Genomic DNA, 16,056 nt, shown 5'->3' with positions numbered 1-16,056 from the left:
AGTCCGGGAGAAGCAGTAGTCAGTCCAGGAGAAACAGTAGTCAGTCCAGGAGAAGCAGTAGTCAGTCTAGGAGAAGCGGTAGTTGGTCCAGCAGAAGCAGTAGTCAGTCCAGGAGAAGCAGTAGTCAGTCCAGGAGAAGCAGTAGCCAGTCCAGGAGAAGCAGCAGCCATTGTTTGATTCAGCAGAGGCAGCAGGCACCATACCAGCACCTAGCATCCTCCCAGTCATGCCGAGTACAAGCCAAACAGACATCGTCAACGTCAAGGAAAAACACACACAAGGTCACTCTCCGCACTTAAATAACGTCACCACATCTTACAGCTCACAACAATATGTAAACAAATGTAACTCCAGCTTTTCCAGGTACTTTGAGAGAGGTGGCATAGCACTCTCCTCCTGCAACAATGTGAGCAATGAAAATTGGGTAGTCCAGGAGAGGAGAGGTTAGAGTACATCTTGCATGCACACTGGCGTGTTCACTTCACCTGTTGAACATTTCCACAAGCTGAACATGGACGTAGACCAGGCAAGTCTAGTTCTTTGAAGTTAAAATCTAAATTATTCAACCCGTACCTATCCCGTGGGTGGTGGTCAGATGGTTACAGAGGTACATAATGGGTCCAGGGACTGTATTTCAACATTACAGAGGTACATAATGGGTCCAGGGGCTGTACCTCAACATTACAGAGGTACATAATGGGTCCAGGGGCTGTACCTCAACATTACAGAGGTACATAATGGGTACAGGGGCTGTACCTCAACATTACAGAGGTACATAATGGGTCCAGGGGCTGTACCTCAACATTACAGAGGTACATAATGGGTCCAGGGGCTGTACCTCAACATTACAGAAGTAAATAATGGATCCAGGTACTGTTTACCTAGCAGGATCTAGATACCTGTGTGTTATTCACTTTACACCTGCTGTCCCTATTCACACAGCAGTAGGAAGGTACCTGAGTGTAAGGTGGCTAACACCTGCTGCCACCATTCACCTAGCGGAGATAGGCACCTATGTGTTAGTCACCTTACACCTGCTGTCACTGTTCACCTAGCAGTAAGTAGGTACCTGGGTGTTAGTCTACTAACACTTGTGATGTCATTGTTCACCTAGCAGTACGTAAGTACCTGGGTGTTAGTCTACTAACACCTGTAGTAAGATAAGATAAGATAAGATTTCGTTCGGATTTTTAACCCCGGAGGGTTAGCCACCCAGGATAACCCAAGAAAGTCAGTGCGTCATCGAGGACTGTCTAACTTATTTCCATTGGGGTCCTTAATCTTGTCCCCCAGGATGCCACCCACACCAGTCGACTAACACCCAGGTACCTATTTGCTGCTAGGTGAACAGGACAACAGGTGTAAGGAAACTTGTCGAAATGTTTCCACCCGCCGGGAATCGAACCTGGGCCCTCCGTGTGTGAAGCGGGAGCTTTAGCCACCAGGCCACCGGGCCACAGTCACTATTCACCTAGCTGTACGTAGGTACCTTGGTATTATTGTAACTACACTTGCTGTCGCTATTCACCTAGCAGTAAGTAGGTACCTGGGTATTAGTCGCCTTACACATTCTGTCACCGTTCACCTAGCAGTAAGTAGGTACCTGGGTGTTAGTCTACTAACACTTGTGATGTCACTGTTCACCTAGCAGTACGTAAGTACCTAGGTGTTAGTCTACTAACACCTGTAGTCACTATTCACCTAGCTGTACGTAGGTACCTAGGTATTATTGTAACTACACTTGCTGTCGCTATTCACCTAGCAGTAAGTAGGTACCTGGGCATTAGTCTCCTTACATCTGCTGTCACTGTAGATACCTGAGTGTTAGTTACCTTAACACTCAGATGTTAGACACATGTCTAACACCTGGGTGTCTTTACTGGTAAGAAACACATATCTAGCAATCTTGTATGCTCTAGTATTTCGTGACTGGAATGATAGGATGGTGGTAGCACAGTTAGGATGATGGTAGCACAGTTAGGATGGTGGTAGCACAGTTAGGATGGTGGAAGCACAGTTAGGATGGTGGTAGCACAGTTAGGTTGGTGGTAGCACAGTTAGGATGGTGGTAGCACAGTTAGGATGGTGGTAGCACAGTTAGGATGGTGGTAGCACAGTTAGGATGGTGGTAGCACAGTTAGGATGGTGGTAGCGCAGTTAGAATGATGGTAGCACAGTTAGGATGGTGGTAGCACAGTTAGGATGGTGGTAGCACAGTTATGATGGTGGTAGCACAGTTGGAATGGTGGAAGCACAGTTAGGATGGTGGTAGCACAGTTAGGATGGTGGTAGCACAGTTAGGATGGTGGTAGCACAGTTAGGTTGGTGGTAGCACAGTTAGGATGGTGGTAGCACAGTTGGGATAGTGGCAGCACAGTTGAGATGGTGGTAGCACAGTTAGGATGGTGGTAGCACAGTTAGGATGATGGTAGCACAGTTAGGACGGTGGTAGCACAGTTAGGATGGTGGTAGCACAGTTAGGTTGGTGGTAGCACAGTTAGGACGGTGGTAGCACAGTTAGGACGGTGGTAGCACAGTTAGGATTGTTGTAGCACAGTTAGGATGGTGGTAGCACAATTAGGTTGGTGGTAGCACAGTTAGGATGGTGGTAGCACAGTTAGGATGGTGGTAGCACAGTTAGGATGGTGGTAGCACAGTTAGGATGGTGGTAGCGCAGTTAGAATGATGGTAGCACAGTTAGGATGGTGGTAGCACAGTTAGGATGGTGGTAGCACAGTTATGATGGTGGTAGCACAGTTGGAATGGTGGAAGCACAGTTAGGATGGTGGAAGCAGAGTTAGGATGGTGGTAGCACAGTTAGGATGGTGGTAGCACAGTTAGGATGGTGGTAGCACAGTTAGGTTGGTGGTAGCACAGTTAGGTTGGTGGTAGCACAGTTAGGATGGTGGTAGCACAGTTGGGATAGTGGCAGCACAGTTGAGATGGTGGTAGCACAGTTAGGATGGTGGTAGCACAGTTAGGATGATGGTAGCACAGTTAGGACGGTGGTAGCACAGTTAGGATGGTGGTAGCACAGTTAGGTTGGTGGTAGCACAGTTAGGACGGTGGTAGCACAGTTAGGATGGTGGTAGCACAGTTAGGATGGTGGTAGCACAGTTAGGATGGTGGAAGCACAGTTAGGATGGTGGTAGCACAGTTAGGTTGGTGGTAGCACAGTTAGGATGGTGGTAGCACAGTTAGGATGGTGGTAGCACAGTTAGGATGGTGGTAGCACAGTTAGGATGGTGGTAGCACAGTTAGGATGGTGGTAGCGCAGTTAGAATGATGGTAGCACAGTTAGGATGGTGGTGGCACAGTTAGGATGGTGGTAGCACAGTTATGATGGTGGTAGCACAGTTGGAATGGTGGAAGCACAGTTAGGATGGTGGTAGCACAGTTAGGATGGTGGTAGCACAGTTAGGATGGTGGTAGCACAGTTAGGTTGGTGGTAGCACAGTTAGGATGGTGGTAGCACAGTTGGGATAGTGGCAGCACAGTTGAGATGGTGGTAGCACAGTTAGGATGGTGGTAGCACAGTTAGGATGATGGTAGCACAGTTAGGACGGTGGTAGCACAGTTAGGATGGTGGTAGCACAGTTAGGTTGGTGGTAGCACAGTTAGGACGGTGGTAGCACAGTTAGGACGGTGGTAGCACAGTTAGGATTGTTGTAGCACAGTTAGGATGGTGGTAGCACAATTAGGTTGGTGGTAGCACAGTTAGGATGGTGGTAGCACAGTTAGGATGGTGGTAGCACAGTTAGGATGGTGGTAGCACAGTTAGGATGGTGGTAGCACAGTTAGGATGGTGGTAGCGCAGTTAGAATGATGGTAGCACAGTTAGGATGGTGGTAGCACAGTTAGGATGGTGGTAGCACAGTTATGATGGTGGTAGCACAGTTGGAATGGTGGAAGCACAGTTAGGATGGTGGTAGCACAGTTAGGATGGTGGTAGCACAGTTAGGATGGTGGTAGCACAGTTAGGTTGGTGGTAGCACAGTTAGGTTGGTGGTAGCACAGTTAGGATGGTGGTAGCACAGTTGGGATAGTGGCAGCACAGTTGAGATGGTGGTAGCACAGTTAGGATGGTGGTAGCACAGTTAGGATGATGGTAGCACAGTTAGGACGGTGGTAGCACAGTTAGGATGGTGGTAGCACAGTTAGGTTGGTGGTAGAACAGTTAGGACGGTGGTAGCACAGTTAGGATGGTGGTAGCACAGTTAGGATTGTTGTAGCACAGTTAGGATGGTGGTAGCACAGTTAGGATGGTGGTAGCACAGTTAGGATGGTGGTAGCACAGTTAGGATGGTGGTAGCACAGTTAGGATGATGGTAGCACAGTTAGGATGGTGGTAGCACAGTTAGGATGGTGGTAGCACAGTTAGGATGGTGGTAGCACAGTTAGGATGGTGGTAGCACAGTTAGGATGATGGTAGCACAGTTAGGATGGTGGTAGCACAGTTAGGATGGTGGTAGCACAGTTAGGATGGTGGTAGCACAGTTAGGATGGTGGTAGCACAGTTAGGATGGTGGTAGCACAGTTAGGTTGGTGGTAGCACAGTTAGGATGGTGGTAGCACAGTTAGGATGGTGGTAGCACAGTAAAGGACGGTGGTAGCACAGTTAGGATGGTGGTAGCACAGTTAAGATGGTGGTAGCACAGTTAGGTTGGTGGTAGCACAGTTAGGATGGTGGTAGCACAGTTAGGATGGTGGTAGCACAGTTAGTTTGGTGGTAGCACAGTTAGGATGGTGGTAGCACAGTTAGGATGGTGGTAGCACAGTTAGGATTGTTGTAGCACAGTTAGGATGGTGGTAACACAGTTAGGATGGTGGTAGCACAGTTAGGATGGTGGTAGCACAGTTAGGATGATGGTAGCACAGTTAGGATGGTGGTAGCACAGTTAGGTTGGTGGTAGCACAGTTAGGATGGTGGTAGCACAGTTAGGATGGTGGTAGCACAGTTAGGATGGTGGTAGCACAGTTAGGATGGTGGTAGCACAGTTAGGATGGTGGTAGCGCAGTTAGGATGGTGGTAGCACAGTTAGGATGGTGGTAGCACAGTTATGATGGTGGTAGCACAGTTGGAATGGTGGAAGCACAGTTAGGATGGTGGTAGCACAGTTAGGATGGTGGTAGCACAGTTAGGATGGTGGTAGCACAGTTAGGTTGGTGGTAGCACAGTTAGGATGGTGGTAGCACAGTTGGGATAGTGGCAGCACAGTTGAGATGGTGGTAGCACAGTTAGGATGGTGGTAGCACAGTTAGGATGGTGGTAGCGCAGTCAGGATGATGGTAGCACAGTTAGGATGGTGGTAGCACAGTTAGGTTGGTGGTAGCACAGTTAGGATGGTGGTAGCACAGTTGGGATAGTGGTAGCACAGTTGGGATGGTGGTAGCACAATTAAGATGGTGGTAGCACAGTTAGGATGGTGGTAGCACAGTTAGGATGGTGGTAGCACAGTTAGGATGGTGGTAGCACAGTTAGGATGATGGTAGCACAGTTAGGATGGTGGTAGCACAGTTAGGATGGTGGTAGCACAGTTAGGTTGGTAGTAGCACAGTTAGGATGGTGGTAGCACAGTTAGGATGGTGGTAGCACAGTTAGGATTGTTGTCGCACAGTTAGGATGGTGGTAGCACAGTTAGGATGGTGGTAGCACAGTTAGTATGGTGGTAGCACAGTTAGGATGGTGGTAGCGCAGTTAGGATGATGGTAGCACAGTTAGGATGGTGGTAGCACAGTTAGGATGGTGGTAGCACAGTTAGGATGGTGGTAGCACAGTTAGGATGGTGGTAGCACAGTTAGGATTGTGGTAGCACAGTTAGGATTGTGGTAGCACAGCTAGGATGGTGGTAGCACAGTTAGGATGGTATGGTGGTAGAAGTAGTGGTGGCGGTCAATGTATTTAGGTACAGGTACCTAAGAACACAAGAAAGAAGAAAGACTGCAGCAGGCCTACTGGCCCATGCTAGGCGGATCCAAGTTACCTACTGGCCCAATCCAGTCAGGTCCAACTCACACCCACCCACGCCCAGCCATGAATTTGTTTAATCTATTTTTAAAGCTACACAAGGTTTTAGCTTCAATGACGATACTCGGGAGTTTGTTCCACTCATCCACAAATCTATTGCCAAACCAGTGCTTTCCTATATTCTTTCTAAATCTAAATTTTTCCAACTTGAGACCACTGCTGCGAGTCCTGTCTTGGTTAGATACTTTTAGCACGTTATTTACATTCCCTTTATTTATTCCTGTTTTCCATTTACACACCTCAATCATATATCCCCTAATTCTACGCCTTTCTAGAGAGTGCAGATTCAGGGCCCTCAGTCTGTTCTCGTAGGATTGACAGGGCCCTCAGTCTATACTTGTAGGATAATGTGTAAATTACCAAGGATAATGCCAAAAGAGTCAGACAGAGAGACTTATTTCCACTGGGGTGGTGGTGGTGGTGATAAGGTGATGGTGGTCGTAGTGGTGTTGGCGGAGGTCATCAAGACCCCCCTGGTCCTCTGGAGCCAGTCCATGATGCCAGAAGCCACCAGCAACAGCAGCCTGTGTGACTAGTACCCCAGGTCTCCAGTACACTCTACCTCCTGGACTGACAGCTTCACCACGTCCTTCTAAACAGCTCTGAACCTCCACCTTCCCCAACACTCCATCTCCTGGACTGACAGTTTCACGTCCCTCTAAACAGCTCTGAATCTCCACCTTACCCAACACTCCACCTCCTGGAGTGACAGTTTCACGTCCCTCTAAACAGCTCTCAGCCTCCACCTTCCCCAACACTCCACCTCCTGGACTGACAGTTTCACGTCCCTCTAAACAGCTCTCAGCCTCCACCTTCCCCTACACTCCACCTCCTGGACTGACAGTTTCACGTCCCTCTAAACAGCTCTCAGCCTCCACCTTCCCCAACACTCCACCTCCTGGACTGACAGTTTCACGTCCCTCTAAACAGCTCTCAACCTCCACCTTCCCCAACAATCTACCTCCTGGACTGACAGCTTCACGTCCCTCTAAACAGCTCTGAACCTCCACCTTCCCCAACACTCCACCTCCTGGACTGACAGTTTCACGTCCCTCTAAACAGCTCTGAACCTCCACCTTCCCCAACACTCCACCTCCTGGACTGAGTTTCACGTCCCTCTAAACAGCTCTCAGCCTCCACCTTCCCCAACACTCCCTAACAAACATGGATCCTTCCAAGAATCATCTGGTAACAGACGTGGACATGAAGGCAGCTAAGCCCCACGAGACTGTAAGTTATGAGAAATATTTCTGTCTGTCAGCCATATGTCAATAGTAATAATGTTGACAGAGTTACCGTCAGTTAGTTGCACATCTGTCCTTTTACCTAACATGTGTCAATAGTCCACCTGTTTGCCTCTTGATAAGGAACACCTGTGTGTCACCTAGGTGTAAGTTTATTTAGACACAGGTATACATAAATACAGTTACACAATTATTATGTAGAATGAGACACATGTGAAACATTTTAGAATCTTTTTGGGGGAAACGTCTCACTACACAGTGGCTTCATCAGTCGTATAGAAAGAAGAGCGGTGTTTATGGTAATCAGTCCCTGGAATCGATGTGTTCAATCTATCTGTCTTGAATAAAGTGCATCATATGCTAGATGCTAAGCCTTTTATCACAAATTATCATACATAGTAACATAGGTGTAAATTACCCACTAGAAAGGTCAGATAATGTAATTTACTTCCATTGGGTCCTTGTTCTGTTTATATCTTTATTTCTACCAGTACATGATACAACTTATACAGACCAGAGCTGACATCAGTGACATACTACTATATAGAAAGTCCTTTGCTATGCAGAGTTTTCCCGCAAATTAGGTCAATTTTGTCCCTAGGATGCGACCCACACCAGTCGACTAACACCCAGGTACCCATTTAACTGCTAGGTGAACTTGGACAGCAGGTGTCTTATGGAAACACGTCCTAATGTTTCTACCCGCACCGGGGAACGATCCTCAGACCTCATTGTGTGAGCTGAGTGTGATAGTGATCTTAGATTCAACTCACTGGTCTCCTCAATTAAGATCACTATGGAAAGTGAGATAAATGGAATAATTCCATTTCTGGATACACATAGGTTTGTTTAATGCAAGCCTACTAATATATGTTCAATATATATGTAAGATTAGGGACAAGATAGGCCCTCTCAAAAATTACTCGGGTCAGCTCACTGACAGTGACAAGGTAATGTGTAGAGTTTTCAACACTTATTTCCTCTCATTTTTTACGTAAGAAGATACTAGTGAAATTCCAGAAATAATAAATTATGTAGAAGAGAATGGAAATAAGTTATGCATGATCCAAGTCACTAGTGACATGGTCCTCAAATAGATAAATTAAAAGCCAACAAATCTCTGGGTCCTGATGAAATGTTTTCAAGGGTTTTAAAGAAATGTAAAGAGGAGTTTAGCAAACCTTTGGTTAGTCTATTCAACATAACACTACAAACTGGCAGGGTGCTTGATAAGTGGAAAATGGCAGGAGACAGGTCCTTAGCTTCAAACTACAGACCAATAAGCCTAACCTCCATAGTGGGAAAATTGATGGAATGGCCGAGGCTATGTGTAGCTGCCTTGAAAGACATATATTGATTAATGAATCTCAGCAAGGTGTTACAAAAGGGCATTCTTGCCTTACGAATTTACTAACTTTTTTTACTAAGGTATTTGAAGAGGTAGATCATGGTAATGAATATGATATTGTATATATGGACTTCAGTAAGGTTTTTGCTAGTTCCACATTGGCAAAGCTTATTGAGGAAATTTAAGGCTCACGGAACAGATTTTTTTTCCAGGACAGAGGTGTGGTTGACAGGTAGGCAACAGAGAGTTTGCATAAATGGGATGACATCAGGGTGAGGACGCATCACAAGTGGTGTTCCACAGGGGTCAGTGTTGGGCCCCTTGTTGTTCTACAAGGGTCAGTGTTGGGCCCCTTGTTGTTCCACAGGGGTCAGTGTTGGACCCCTTGTTGTTCTACAAGGGTCAGTGTTGGGCCCCTTGTTGTTCCACAGGGGTCAGGGTTGGGCCCCTTGTTGTTCACAATTTACATAAACGGCAAAGACGAAGGAAAAATAGTGATGTAAGCAAGTTTGCCGATGACACCGAAAGAGGCCGTCGAATTAACTCTGACGAGGACACAAGAGCACTGTAGGAAGATCTGAAGAGACTGATGCAGTGGTCGGAGAAGTGGCAGATGCAGTTTATTATAGACAAATACAAAGTTCTTAGCCTGGAAATGTAAATAACCATGACACATAAACTAAATAATGTAGATCTTAATATTCATGATTACAAAAAAAAGATTTAGGAGTCCTGATCACTAGTAATCTAAAATTAATAGCCAGGACAACAGTTCATAAGTGTTCACAATGAAGTGACCAGAATTTTTGGCTTCATATCAAGAAGTATAACTAACAGGAGTCCTCGGGTTGTTCTTCAACTCTATGCATCCTTGGTTAGGCCTCATTTAGATTATGCTGCTCAGTTCTGGTCACCGTATTGGAGAATGGATATGAATGCACTGGAAAACTTACAAAGAAGAAAGAGAAAAAGTTGATCCCATGTATCAGAAATGTTTCCTACGAGGATATACTGAGGGTCCTGAATCTGCACTCTCTAGAAAGGCGTAGAATTAAGGGGAGGATATGATTGAGGTGTATAATCACGAAATACGAGTAACAGGAGTCCAAAAGTTATTTTACAGTTCTCTACATCACTAGTGAGACCTCACTTGGATTATACTGCTCAATTTTGGTCTCCTGACAACAGGATGACTATAAAATCAATGGAGAACATACAGAGAAGAATGACAAAGATGATTCACTGTATAACGAATCTCCGGTAAGAAAATAGATACTTGAATCTTCACTCTCTTGAGAGACATAGAATTAGAGGAGATATCAGTGAAATATTTAAGTGGATGACGGACATAAAGACGATATTAATAAAATACTGAGAATATCGAACCAGAAATAACGGATTTAAGTTTAATTTAGGTTTAGAAAGAACATAGGTGGGTACTGGTTTTCAGAGTTGTTGATGCGTGAAGTCGAGGCCAGAACCTCGGGCAGCTTAACAAGAAATAATTCAGACATGTGTGTGCAACAGTTGAGAATCTTTATTGTCAAAATGTTTCACCACACAGTGGCTTCATCATTCCTATGCAAAGGAGAATGGTGAAGAACAGAAGGAGCTTGAAGTAATCAGTCCCAAAGCCTGGAGTCGATGTAATCAGTCCATCAGTCTTCAAGGCCTACTGGCCCATTCAAAGGCCATCTGTGTTCTTAAATGGAAAAGAGGAATAAATATAGGGAATGTAAATAACGTACTAAAAGTATCTGACCAAGACAGAACTCGCAGCAATGATCTCAAGTTGGAAAAAATTAGGTTTAGAAAGGATACAGAAAAGCACCAGTTTGGTAATAGTTGTGCCTAGTGTGTGACCTTGAGAAGTTGAGTGTGTTTATTACGACCAGCGGTGTACCACTCTCACCTATATTTACATCAACAAAAGTGTATTCTAAGTGATAAAGTGTACACTTGGTTTACTTGGTAACACTTGTCATACATAGTAACGCGTGTGTAAGTGAGATTGTTTAGGTACTGGTTCATCTATCTATAGCTGCACACTTATGCTTGCATACATGTATAACATAGTAACGTGTGAGTTACCCAGGATGGACCAAGCAAGTCGACCAGATTTATCTCATTGTCATTGTAACATTACCTAGTTTTTTTTTTTTTTTTTTTTTTTTTTTAGTAATACTGTTTACAATCTATGGTTGGGGTAAGAGGTTGTCTTCAGCGTTCATTGTGATGTCTGCTATATTATTATTTCAGTGAGGTACATTAGGTGGCAGTAGCCTGAACTAACTCAAGTGGAAGTTATCATTGAATTTGAACCTCATGTTTAATGTGATGTATGTCAGAATTCTAATTTTATGCTCAATATTACCTAATTTCTCTCTCTCTCTCTCTCTCTCTCTCTCTCTCTCTCTCTCTCTCTCTCTCTCTCTCTCTCTCTCTCTCTCTCTGTTCATCTTTGTAATTTGTGATAAGGTGTAAGACCTCGCCTGTACCATCCATTATATCATTATATGTACCATATTATTACCACACATACAAGAGGTCTCTGAGTGTGTTTTTGGTGGGGTGTGTGTCGTATTGAGTGGTGGTGGTCTGGGTTGAGTATGGTTGGAGGTGTTCATTGAACTTGAGCACTTGTGTCTTGTGATCTATTTTGGACTTCTGACTTTGTAGTGAATATTTGCTCTTGCATAAGCTATAAGGGAAAGATAAGCGAGGAATTCTTGTGTTGTGAGTCTTACACCAGATATCATCACTGGCAAACATGGCAACTGTTATAGAGGAACCTATTTCTGCAGGTGATGGAAATGATGATAGCTTCCAGACCTTTAAAAGTAAACAAAAGAGAAAAAGTGAGAAAGGGCTAGAGCGTCGACGTAGTCAGACTCACTTGACTCGTACACAATGTGATACTAAACGTCCTTGGTGCACAGAGGCTGCAAGAAGTCTTTCTTCAAAGGAAGAATGTTTTAAGCTGAACTTCCCTGACAACACCCCGCTGCCTGCTAAGTGTGCATGGCTAATGGAAGCTGTAAACAAGCATCCTAACTCAAGGATCCAATTTAGGAAAAACACACACAACTTTGTGTTTGTAGAACAGAATAAAGAGCTGATCAATGATCTACTTAGTACACCTTATGGGGATATTAAGCTGCTCCGACCTCCATCAGACACTCACCACTTTAAAAAATGGGTCAGTATCATAATCTTTGGATACCCTCTCTGCATGGACCCATCCCATCTGACTCTAAATGAGCATATCATCAAGCCTAAAAGACTTAAAGGAAAATCCCAAATTATTGCCAGTTGGGTGGGTCCTGTGCCCCTCCCCCGGAATATCTGGGTGCATGGTTTACGTTTCCTAAACATCGAAGTGTACCTACCCCCTAAACGTAGGTGTTACAAATGCCAGCACTATGGCCATGTTGCAGTAGACTGTGGAATACTACATTCTTGGTGTGGTAAGTGTGCTGGGAAACATTCCACTAGAGAATGCACAGTAGTCTCTGACAGCCGAAAATTTAAGTGTATTAACTGTAAAGAAGTTGGGGTTACAGTTTCCCACAAGGACTGCAGTCGGAACCCAAACAACCTTCGATGTAAACCTGATAACAGTCCTTTAATGGTAACTGAGGATGGGGCCATCCAGTCTACCACAGCCAGATCTGAGACTGAACCTCTGCAAAGTGTGCAAGAACCCCACCTCACTGCAAAGGATTGTGGTGATACCAGAATGCCATCACACACACCAGCTGTGGAGGAGCTAGCCATCCCTGCTAGCACATATGGAACTACTGGTCTGCCACTACAGATACCTATGGCTACACCTGAATATGGGGATGAGTTTGTCATTTCTCCCAATACACACAACTACAACAGTCAGACGGACACCACACAGGTAACCTCCCTGGAAATTGGAGATGAGTCAGATGCACAGGACCTACCTGCAATGAATGATGAAACAGAGAACACTAATGTAACCATGGTACCTGTTAAGGTGATAGGTGTTAAAGAAAGCACTAACCCAGAAGTGCCATCCTCCGGAGAGGCATTGGATTCGCCTGACCTTCCTCATATTATAACAAATTTCCAGAGAAAAATTGAGCATCTTGAACAGATCCTGACAAGTTTAATAAATATATGTAATCAGGATGATGCTCTTGAGCATGGTGATGATGTCAAAAGTGCAGCAATCTCCGTTCAGCTTCCAGCAATTTGTGAGAAAGAAGCCCATAACTCTTGCCTTCAAGACTTGCCTTTTAACTGGCTGCCAAAATGCCGAAAAATGCTTAAAAATAAAGGTCCTGAAGATAAAGACGTACAAACTATGCTATTTGCTCTTAAGTATCTGCACACTGTAGTCAAAGCATAATAGTTTTACCATCTTATGAGCAAGAGATTGTAATAACTCGCTACAATGGATACATTACAAATCTTTTCATGGAACATTGCTTCCATCAGGAAGCGGTTGCCTGACTTACATCATATTAGTGCAACCAAGAATATTGATGTCATCTGTTTGCAGGAATGTAGATTGAAAGATGGAGCACCTCCACCAAACTTGCCTGGATATGCAGCTTATAACCTAAGGTCAACCAACTGTTGTGTGATGTATGTCAGAAAGAACTTGCCACTTTCACTCCTTTCCTTGCAGAGTCGAGTTAACATGCAGTATCATGGTGTCAAAGTATATGCAGGCGATTTTTCCATAAACATTTTTAATCTCTATGCCCCAGCGAACCAGCTTCGACCTGATGCTTTATCAGATCGCATCAATAGTGAACCTACCATCATTCTTGGAGATTTTAATGCCAGACATATGAATATTGGTGGGTCTATAACAAACACCAATGGAACTAAACTAGTGAGATTGCTAAATGAGCATGATAATGTTCGAATTGTGGGCACTACTGAGCCTACTCACATATATGGTGGCATACTAGATCTGTGTCTTGGATTTAATACATCATATACGATGCATGACTCTGTCATAGTTGATGATCTTCTATCTGATCACTTCCCAAGACTAACAACTGTCAATCTTGATCACATCTCCAGCAATCAAGGAGCTAAATACAGAAGGAGGAAACTTATTCTCAAACCAGAACACAGAGACAACTTTATTAACCACTTGGATCAATGTTATAAGAATTACGAGCCCATTGGCACACAAAAATTTAATGATGATTTAATTACCACTATTGAGAGTGTTCTCACAGATCAAGTGGGCAGGAATAGGAAACAAAGACCCTCCACTATAAATAACAATAAAAACCAATGTAAATACTATAATGATCCACAGCTGCGCAATCTAACACATGCAGCTAGGAGGATTGGTAAAGCATACCGTGAATGTAGAACCCCAGACCTGCTCAGAACGTTCCAAGCTGCACTAACAAATGCAAGGAATAGAAAGGAAGAACTTAGGCAACAGGAATGGGAACAGTTTGTTAGTGGATTAAATAGGTCCACCCCTTTGAGTTTGGCTTGGAAAGGTATAAATAAAATAACCAGGAAAAAGACTGGCAATGTTGCTCATCCCTTTCCTCTTAAAAAAGCAAATGACCTCATAAATGACTGGTCCAAAACATCCAGACATGAAAGCCTTCCATCTCATATTAGAAAAAAATTAGAGAGTACTTCTGAAGAAATGTTGAAATTGATTAATTTTATGAGCCAAAATATTGATGAGAGTGATTGCCTCTTTACCGAGTATGAATTAGATAATGCATTAACCAAAGGTCGATCAACTGCTCCTAGAGAGGATGGTATAACCTATGATATTCTCAGAACTCTATGGCACGTGTCTGATAACCCTTTGTTGGCACTGTATAATCTCAGTTACATTGAGGGCGTTCTTCCTACTTCCTGGACCAATAGTCTCATTGTGCCTATCCCTAAGCCCCAACAGCCTGATACATTTAGGCCGATCTCCTTAACTAGTTGTCTTTGTAAAACTTTTGAAAGAATGATGCTTAAGACTGTACTACAGAATCAGACATCAACTTTCCCCCTACCTCTATGGGTTCATGAAAGGTAAAAGTGTGCAGAACTGTATTTCCAACTTTCTCACTGCACACACCTCTACTAGTTTTACCACTTTTCTTGATCTAAAATCTGCATTTGATATTGCGAACAGAACCGTTATACTACATGAACTAGCCAAAATGAATATTGGTGGTAGCTTACTCTGCTGGATAATAGGATACCTGTCAAATAGAGTATCCTCTGTCCTTTACCAAGGCTTCAGAAGTGATTCTAAAGAAATGTCTTTAGGTACACCGCAGGGAGGAGTTCTTAGTCCCATGCTATTTAATATTCTGATTAATGCTCTCCTAAATGCTCTACCTGCCTCACCTAAACATATAGCTATAAGCTATGCTGATATCATGATCCATACAACAGGGCATAAGAAGATGAATACCATTCTTAATGAAGTTCAAGCAATTTGTAATCGACTAGGCCTCATAATATCTTCCTCTAAAACTAAGATATTAACAGCAAACGACATCCCCCACCCATCTATTTGCAGGGTGAAATCATTAGCTACGTTAAAACTTACAGATATCTTGGTGTAGATGTACCCTTTAACAAATCCACTATACCACAACTAAACAAGAAATGTAAAGCTAGGCTAAATGCTCTCAAAGCTGTTGCTGGCTACAATCCCAACTATGGTGCTAATGTGAGAATCGTGAGAATGATGTACATAGCCTATGTTAGGTCCTTAATTGATTATGCTGCTCCCATGTTGATATTAGCTAGAGAAAGTTCTCTCCGACCCTTGGAGTTAATGCAAAATGAAGCTCTCAGGATTATTCCTGGCTGTCCCAGATCTACAAAAGTTCTTAACATGAGGAAGGAGCTTGGTATTTCTAGTATCAGTGATAGGATTGTTGAAATTAACACTGTACTCGGTATTAGAATGTTGAGAAACGAACCAGACACTGTCACAGTGAATCTTACCAAGTGTCTAGAGGTAAATACACACAGATCTAAATGGATTGTGAAAACGTGCAATTGCATTAAGTTTTATAACCTGCATGAACTGTATCACTGTAGGCAACAAGAGCATTTCACCCCTCCATGGAAGATGTGTTCATTTAATATCACATACCTACAAGTCCCTCCCAAGAAGCTCATTGCTAGTAATCCCTTCCTTAAATCTCTTGTTAGAGCAACTGCTCAAGAAGAAATTTCTCACCTAGCTGGTAGTAACAAGTTATCACAAGTTATATACACTGATGGATCTAAACAGGAGTCTTCTGGCAGGGCTGCATCTGCTCTTGTTGCCACCTCCCTAGTTAAGAACGATAATAAATTTGTTGAGTTAGGCATAAGAATTAACAACTGGGCGTCTAAACTGCAAACTGAATTGTTTGCAATCCTAATGGCGCTAAAGCTAACCTATGACACTGAGCTTGACTCTA

The 16,056-nt window shown here is 43.8% G+C and overlaps 1 protein-coding gene across 4 annotated transcripts in view; it reads left to right on the top strand.

Moving 5' to 3' along the window:
- Positions 1-378: 378 nt before the first annotated feature.
- The window catches only part of Hn (phenylalanine hydroxylase), a 42,906-nt gene continuing 27,228 nt past the window's right edge, over positions 379-16,056 (top strand). For 2 of the 4 annotated variants that reach the window (XM_070079829.1, XM_053799643.2), the window contains exon 1: positions 6,577-7,258. In XM_070079829.1, coding sequence (XP_069935930.1) covers positions 7,193-7,258 — 66 coding nt within the window. In that variant the 5' untranslated portion in view covers positions 6,577-7,192. Of the gene's footprint in view, positions 527-6,576; positions 7,259-16,056 lie in introns of those variants that run through there. The other 2 variants (XM_070079828.1, XM_070079827.1) reach the window with 2 other exon arrangements.

This window comes from Cherax quadricarinatus, unplaced genomic scaffold, assembly GCF_038502225.1.
Source record: "Cherax quadricarinatus isolate ZL_2023a unplaced genomic scaffold, ASM3850222v1 Contig25, whole genome shotgun sequence".
Classification (NCBI taxonomy): Eukaryota; Metazoa; Arthropoda; class Malacostraca; order Decapoda; family Parastacidae; genus Cherax; species Cherax quadricarinatus.
This window is presented reverse-complemented; position numbering and strand designations above follow the sequence as displayed.